The sequence below is a fragment of the Acanthaster planci genome, linkage group LG05 (genome assembly GCF_054643075.1).
Source record: "Acanthaster planci isolate LZ-2023a linkage group LG05, COTS_SCS, whole genome shotgun sequence".
Classification (NCBI taxonomy): domain Eukaryota; kingdom Metazoa; phylum Echinodermata; class Asteroidea; order Valvatida; family Acanthasteridae; genus Acanthaster; species Acanthaster planci.
Window position 1 is genome coordinate 13,916,960 of NC_141781.1, and position 8,638 is coordinate 13,925,597.

An 8,638-nucleotide genomic window follows, 5' to 3' on the forward strand; every position below is an offset into this window, starting at 1 on the left:
GGCAGCATACGGGTGGGAGGGGCACTTCCTCGCTAGCTGGCGGCGGCATATGGGATGGGCGGGGGAGTTCTGACGGCATCTTGCCTGTCACCCAACGCGACCGGTCGAAGGCGCGTTGATATCACCTAGGAGGGTATCACTCCTGGCACTTTCGCCGGTGGCACGGCCCGCGGGTGTTGCCGCTCGCTGCGCCTTCTGACGGAGCTTCAGAGAAGGTGGGGTGTTCCCTGGGACACCGTACCGCCAAATATTCTCACTTGGGTAAGCAACGACAGATTACGGAATGGACCTGCCTATAGGATGCAGGCAAAGACGGTGGTAGAAGGATTTGCGAATCTGCGGGCCAGAGGAGTGAGGAGTGCATGGAAAGAGAACGGCTGGACTTCAGAAAATGGAAAACGTGCAGGACGTGAACTGGCATAATTACAGTTCGCGTAAGAAATTTTTAGTAAATCATTATTATGCAGGTGATGATTATATTTAACAGTAAAGAAATGGACATAAATTTGGCAGGATGCTATTATTGGTTACTGATATTTTCCATTTCGTTTTACTTTTCTAAACAAACGAACGGAAATTACCTTCCAAAATAGAACAACCGGGTCTCATTGGATGTGCTCCACTTCCAAAGATGGTCCCGTGGTGACTCAACACGCCACTATTTAGGACACTTTCATCTACCCGAAACAAATCTTGCACTTTAGTCTGTTTTCGAGGGCAATCGTGCATGTGGCCGGTAATACGGCGTGTCGGTAGCTTCATTTGCCAACTATAAACTGTGTCCAACGCCTGCACACACGAGCGGAAAAAGTCGCCTCACGTGACACGGTCAACTAGAGACACCCGGGGCGCTATTACTCAATCACTTCTAAAGTAGGCGTTGTTAGAGCACACAGCGACACTAGGATTCGTCATCGCAGTTGTAGCAAAGTTTTTTCAAGTGTGAAATGTTTTTAGGCAAGTACCGTTTCAGCCCAAAGAATCTCCTTGGGGGAACTCAAAATTTTACTCTCAGTGATAATTTTACGGTAACTTATACATATTTAAGTGCAAATGATCTAATCTTCAGAACAAATATGAACGTTTTATGAGAATTTTTACTTAAGTGATCACCTGGTAGTGATGCATTCAAGTTCAAGCCGGTGGAAAAAAGCAAAATGAGAAATTTATGTGTAAAATGTTGTCCAAAGGCCACTTTCACTTGGTAAAGTAAATCGTTTCAAGTCATAACCAAGAAAGACCCCTTTCGTTTTACACGCTAAATACGCTCCTTTAAAGAACACGTTTTAAGCTGAGAGAATAAATATTCTTCTCTATTGCTGTGGTAAGCTCATCTGTCATGACAGGAAACTCAGTAGGGGGCGTGTAGCTGTTGTCACTATACGATGTTAGCAGTTTTCGCGCTTGACGTCCCCCATCAACTACCAGTCATGTGACTTAACGTCCTTTTTTGCACGCGCCTAATTTAACTTTTGGGTGGGTTTTAGCAGAATGGATGAGTCAAAACTAGGACTGAAACTACTTGAAAGACTTGAAGTTTTGCATGGCGCAGAGTGACCAAGTGATGAGACTCTGCGGTCAAAGAACCATTTGACTCGACGTTTCCAACAGTGCGCTCTGGTCGTCTTTATTAGACTACAGGGCTTGGGTATAGCATTCTGAGCGGACAGATTAAGGGGATGAGTTTGGACACTTGTAGGATGTGATGCTTGATTGCGTCTTTACTCAGCTTTAATAAGGCCTAATTTTTGCCACTTGCTTGGTTGTGTCGATGTAATTATAACCACAGGTTAATGACATTTTAATGACAAAGTAATCATTTAGTTACAAATCTATTTGAAAAGAAAAACGATGAAGGTCTGGAGACGTTGACATCCAGCTCAGAAAATTTGACATATGGAGATCTGCCTTACTTTTCCGTCCTTCCCATAGCGTGTGCATGAAAAATAAACAAATGGTACAAACCAAACTTGTAAATAACCCCCGACATTAAAATAAATTCAAAAACTTTTTATTTTCACCTTCGCTTCTTTTCTGACGTCGAGAGGAAAAGAAAATCCATTTGCATAAAATGCCGTCGTGTCCAAGAAAGCGATCGTCCTACAATAGTACATTTGCAGTGGGCGACGATGTTTTATAACTGCCACTTTGTGCAGTATCTTCGCCCTTTGTGAGGACAGCGACCTTCAAGAGACACGAAATTCCTCATGAAATAAAAAAGGAGCGGGGGTGTTTATCGAGAGAGTTCATGTGATGAAACATTCAAACAGCACATCTACTGCATAAAAAATGAAAAACAATGCCCGATGGATTGTTCTCATAGGTATAACGGCGTCACAAGACATCTTGTACACAAATGTTGTGGGATTTCTTTTATCTTCCCAGTCTGGTTTTGTGTTTTCCTTGCATGTCTATAAATGTATTTTATAGCTCGTGTAGGGGTCATGCACCTCCAAAATGTGTGTGAATTACGGTGCTGCATTCACGATGAAGGACATCTCGCGAAAGGTTGTTTGAAGATCCATTGAACAGGAGCCTGTCAATGATGGGATGTTTACATAAATAAAATTTAAAAAATATTTTTAAAAATACTGAAACCTTCTCAGGTGATTGACTCACATTCATCAGAAGATTTCCTTCTTTCTTAGAATGGGTCTTACTCATCTTTGCATTTTTGGCAACAATATAATTGTATCACAAAAACATTTCTTATGAAACACAGGGTGTCTTTTAAAAAAAGGAAGGAAACTGAGATAAAGTTGTTTGTTTCTTGTGAATGTGACTTATAATTTTTGTAAATGGTAACCATCTTCTGTTTCATTATGACGTCTTCTTGGATATGACACTAAGAATTCCAAATTTCCGTCACATGATGGACCAAGTAAAAAATCCCTGTGCACCAAAAAGCTGGTATGGTGTTGAATTCATACTGCCCAGAAGTGGCTTTTGTTAATGTAGACCGTATTCGCAGGGAAACAATTTCAGTCAGATTCATCTACGTAGTGTGTGATTTGAAAAAGTTAACTTTAAAGAACCAGACTCTATTCTACGATTTCATTCCGACCCCAAAAATCACCTGGCAGGCCTACCATCCTATTAAGGGGTTTCAAATGCATACAATACATTCAGGGATACAACTGAAATTGGGTCCCCCGTGAATTCGGTATATTGTGCGCTAATTGTCATGTGCACTGACACATAATCCACTATTTTGGCTTGTCGCAAGTCTCTCTATAAACACCTCTGACCGCTTGTAGAAGTATTCGTCGTCCATCTTGGATCGATCTTCGGCTAATAACACTGTGTCTTGTTCTTTCCCTTTCTATCCTGCTCTGTCCTGACAGACGCCTGTGGGCTCTCGGATGCTGCACACATCGAGAACTTGCAAGAGAAGTCCCAGTGCGCCCTGGAGGAGTACGTGCGCAGCCAGTACCCGAACCAACCCAACCGATTCGGTCGCCTCCTCTTGCGCCTACCCTCACTCCGGACTGTGTCCTCGCAGGTCATTGAGCAGCTGTTCTTCGTCCGGTTAGTGGGCAAGACGCCCATAGAGACACTCATTCGAGACATGCTCCTATCTGGCAGCTCCTTCAGCTGGCCGCCCTCTTACATGGCTGTGCAGTGATGGCTGGGTGGCCAATGGAGGGCGTGTTACCGAGTCTGCACACCTACAGTGGAGTGTTATTAAAAGGAAACAAATGCCTCAGTGGCAGAACTAGAAAAAGAAAAGGCTAAAAAGAAAAAAATATAAGACAACACGTTGAGACCGTGAGAGTATCCATGGAATCAAAATCTTCTCAAAGACCGATTTTTTTTTAATGTGAGGTCCCAGCTTTGAAAGAACTCAAATGACATTGATACTCCTAGCATCCAAATCGAGTACTAGACGCTGAGTTGAAGTGCATGCATTAAATGTGTGGACACTTGCAAGTTACAAGATCACAAAACCCGGAGCTCGAGGGGAATCTTCACACTGATATGGTGGGTTTTATATTATGCTTCATGAAACGGAGTCACCCATAACCGGGACTTAAATAGTTACCCAACTGTGTATCATCAGTTGAACCCAAAAGGCATGTCACGATTGGCTTTTGATAGGCCTAAGTATTGTTAAAGACTGTTTTCCTTTATGCAGTGTTGCAAAACCACTTCTTAAGTGAGTGAAAATGATTAAACCAATGATACAACTTTTGGCATAACAATGGGTCGTGGTGCATAAAACACTCACCTGCTTTTTTCCATGCAAGTCCTAGATACTGGCATGTGTGTATTATTGTGACTCACGTTTCCAAGTGCATTGTGATGGGTATTAAATTTGCCGCGTTCTAGACAGAAAACGTTGGAGAATGTCAGGCAAAAAATGAAGTTGCCTGCGCGTCATACATATAAAAATCGAACTTCCCATTGGATAGAATTTGACCCACTTACCTTTTGGAGGATGTTGAGAGGACGGAAAAATGGCTGCATTATAGATACTTTGTAGGTCGGTACTGACTTAGAAGGCTTTTTGTACATGACAGTGTGAACTTGTGCTTTGGGTGAGAGTTGATTGAGAGACTTCAGAGGTTATTAGTGCGTGGCAATTTGCGTGCAATGCTATGAGATGTTTAAGGAGAGGGTAACTTCAATTATACTGTAGTCCCTGTCTACTGCAGTGCTTAACAGTCACTTAACTTTAAATTTGAGTGTGAATGAATACAATGAAAACTTGGTACCTACTTGGAAGCTGGCCGTACTAAAGTGTATAATATGTACAGTCAGCAAACACATTTATTTTCACTGTCATCTTCCAAAGACAGATACACAGTGGCGTAGCCACCGAGGGGGGCTGGGGGCACGTCCCCCATGTATTCCCGATGCCTCCCAGTCCCCCCCCCGAAAAAAAACAGATGAATGGATATTGAGCAAGGCTAACAAAAACTTGCCCCAAAAAACCACACCACTGAAAGCTGATGCCCTCCCCGTAAGATGCTGGTGCCCCCTTTGTGCCCCCCACTAGTAAAATCCGAGCTACGTCACTGCAGATACATCATATTTGTTTAATAGCTACATTCATTATTTGTTCAAAACAATCACAGATGAAAAATCACCGTCATGGTTTTGAAACAAGGATCCTAAAATTGGAACCAAATAGGCAGATTGTGCACTGGTGGGCAAGAACAAACAATATCTCAGTGCTCCGTTGAACACCGGCTGGTAACCATCTGCATTTGGTCTGGAACCCCCCATCGCATTCTCTGCCCCTTTGGTGTGGTTTTTCCCTATAAATCAGTGGAGGCATTTTAGGGCGACGTTGGGGGGTGGGGTGACTCAGATGAATGAGTGACGTGAGAGCGAATGGAATGCAATGGAAAATTAGTGAAATTAGATGAATGCACATGAACTGTGAACTCACTTTGAGTCCATGTTATTTGAAATTTTTACCGTTGTAAACAGTGAGTTAGTATCAACGAGTGTGAATTTTGTACATAAACTGAAGGTAAATAAACAGATCATTATTCATCCACCTTCTGTAACATGCTCTGTTTCCAAGGTGACTGCCGTTGTTCACTGCAAAATATCAATTTCTGGCTGCTTGTTTGTTCCGAGCCAACTTTAGAAGGTTGAGGTTTTATTAAATGAATATTCATCCTTTGAATATGGATATTCATGCATTTCGTTTATGACTTCTTCGCTAGTTGAATTAGTTTGAGTTTTGCTTTTGAAATCTGTTATGATCCTTAATCATTTTGTGCTTTAATTATTGTTATTTTGTTTTGAAAGTGATTTTTTAACGTATATATGCCACGTTCTTGCTATCAGAGGGTGTGTATTTCTAAAACAGTGCTTTTGGGTGATTTTTTTAATTTGGGGAAAATCAGCGCTAGCTATGTTGTCAATTGAAGAAAATATCTTATAAAAAACTAAGTAAGCGCCATAATATTGATTTGAGGAATTGTTAAAGTTGCAAGCAAACTTAAAAATCCTGCTTTGTACTAAAAGAAAAACTGCCACAGCTGAAATATGTTACGGTATGGCTTGTACTGTATACTTTGAAATATAGTTATGACAACACAATGAGTGCTCCATACCTAGATTTTTGTGTGTGGGCAGGGGGAAGGGTGTTGAAAAAGGAAAAGGAACACATCTGAACAATAGGGGAAATTTTACTGTTTTACTTTGAACAAGTTTTAAACCTGAAATAGTTAGAGATGTCGTCCCCGTTTCAGGGTTTGATCTTATGTCACGTTTGCTTTTTTGTCTTGTTTTGTTTGTTTGTTTTTTTCATGGAAAAATGTCACCCACAGTTTAAAACGTTTTTGAAATACGTCCAGTTTGGGCAGAATGTAAGCGTTTTACCTTTGGAAATGAAGATATGTGGTTCTTTTGTTACATTGAGACGTTATTTTGTTTGGAGGAGTGGAACAGAAACGTAAGTTTAACGTTTGCCAGCAGGATAGAGTGATGTTCTACATTCTCATAGGTCAAAGGTACACCCCGTTGCAGCTGGAGTAGAGAATTTGAAATGAAATAATTTGAAAGGTAGATTTTTATTAATAAAAAGATTAGGGTCGTATTTTTTCCAAAAATGTGAAGAATACCTGTAATATATCTGTTTGTATTTGTGCTGCTTTTAAGAACGTTCGTCTAGTTTGGGGCACTTCAAAAGTGCGATATGATGAGTTTTTTCTTCTGAAAATGGGCACTAAAAAGGAAAGAGGTAATGCATTCTTTTGGAACAATTGGCGGCTTGCGTTTAGGTAAACGTACAGTACATCAAAATTGCTTTGTATGCAACCTCTACTCCATGGTCTGCGTGCACGTTCTTGTTGGGCACCAACATGGCAAACAAGGGAACCAACATGGCGCGGTAGGTTCGCACCCATGGGAACGAGGTTTCTTTGTATGCCGAACATCACGACTACGACACATTTAGGCATGCTCAGTAATGCAACTAAAATGGAATGTCACAATGATGGACAAACTGAAAAACAACTAATGCCCCAAACATTGTGTCATTTTAAAAGGCATTTCGACCTTTGTGAGAACTGTTCTGATTACTGCTTTAAAGTTGCAGCTTCAACGTACTTCGCTATGTAGGTCTCAGCGCCAAGCTGAAAAGATTGCCATAATACGGCGCTATGTTTGTCATCGCTTAAACAGCACGAAAAAATATATTAATTGTATTATAATACACAAATTTCAAAGACGTTATGTTTATAGTTAGCTGTAGATCAATTATTTTGGCTATGTGAACATGTAAGATACTCATGCATATATATGTGTTGTATATATTTATGTATATGCTTATGCATATGTAGCATATAATTATATATACATAATACATATTTACATGTATACATAAATATATGCACATATCAACAAATATGCATATTTATATACACACTGGAATATATGTACCTATATACCCTGTCACCCTGTCAGTGGACATGCCAATATCGTATTTTGTCTTGAGCACTGTCTTAGGGTTGTTTTGTATTGTTTTATCGATTTGTCTAAATCTATAGACCCTAGTTACGTTGTATACTCTTTAGACCTTTACTATTTCGAATAGTCGGCCGTGTCTGTTGTTGTATTTTGCTGTTTTGTACAAAGGAGCTGGTTGAAAACCAGATTAAATGGGATCTATCTGTTTCCAGGAAATTTCTGATATCCCGAAGGCTGTTTGTAACCGAATTATGATGGTCGTTTGTTTTAAAAACAGTGAAGTTAGAAAGGGTGTTGCATATTTTTGTATTCAGTATGTCGGTACGGTCAGACACACAGTAAAACCCGTATGGTTGTACGCTGTTTGTGAAATTAGGCTTGCATCCCAAAGTAGCTTGGGGTTTTGAGGTGGATCACATGGAACATAATTATCGACAACGGTAGCTCTGCTGAAAGTAAGTCTTCACAGATATAGCGTGCATTTTTATAACTTCATCAAGCTCTTCGAGTCTTTCGAATAACATGTGTTTTCATCATGCTGTCTTGATCACTGTGTTTTCACCAATAAAAGTCATATTTTGAAATTCACATGAACAGCGGCAAAGCCGTTGACTCATGGGCTACTTATAGCCGTTCGACAAAAAATCAAAGTATGGCCGATTCAGAGTTAAGTAAAGAACAGAGAAAACACATAAATCAAGTCTTGAAAATATTTCACAATTTGACTAAATGATTTGTCAAAACACGTCTGACTTTGGGGGGAAAGACCATTTCTGTACGACTGTTAATATCGCATCTCTCTGTCACTACACATTTTTAAAACTTGGCCGCCCGTGTCCGAGACACAGATTATGTTGAGAGATCAAGAAATAAAGCATGTACCGAGTGTGGGGGTATGCAGATATTCCAGAATCTCTTTTCTGCGTTTTGTGTTTGTTTCATTGTGAGTAAATCCTCGTGTCCTACTTCATTCCAGTATGTTTTGAAAGTCTTTAACCGAAGGGTATAATAGCCGACGGCAGAATCTCCCCTGTCCCTGTTCTGTAAAAATCGTCGCAACACATTCAAGACGGCGGATATGCGTGGATTTAACACCCTCAGTATCCAGTTCGTTACTGTCCTATATGAAAATCGAGGGTTTTCATTCAATCCCAATTAAGTACTGGATCTCTTGCAGTATGTGCACTGAGGTCTTGCAGCCAATTTGATA

General features: G+C 40.5%; 1 protein-coding gene across 8 annotated transcripts in view; it reads left to right on the plus strand.

Moving 5' to 3' along the window:
- The window catches only part of LOC110987311 (nuclear receptor subfamily 2 group F member 1-B-like), a 70,237-nt gene extending 61,897 nt beyond the window's left edge, over positions 1–8,340 (plus strand). For all 8 annotated transcript variants that reach the window (XM_022249937.2, XM_022249935.2, XM_022249933.2 and 5 more), the window contains exon 4: positions 3,345–8,340. In XM_022249937.2, the coding sequence (XP_022105629.1) occupies positions 3,345–3,625 (281 nt within the window). In that variant the 3' untranslated portion in view covers positions 3,626–8,340. The remainder of the gene's footprint in view (positions 1–3,344) is intronic.
- Positions 8,341–8,638: the final 298 nt, after the last annotated feature.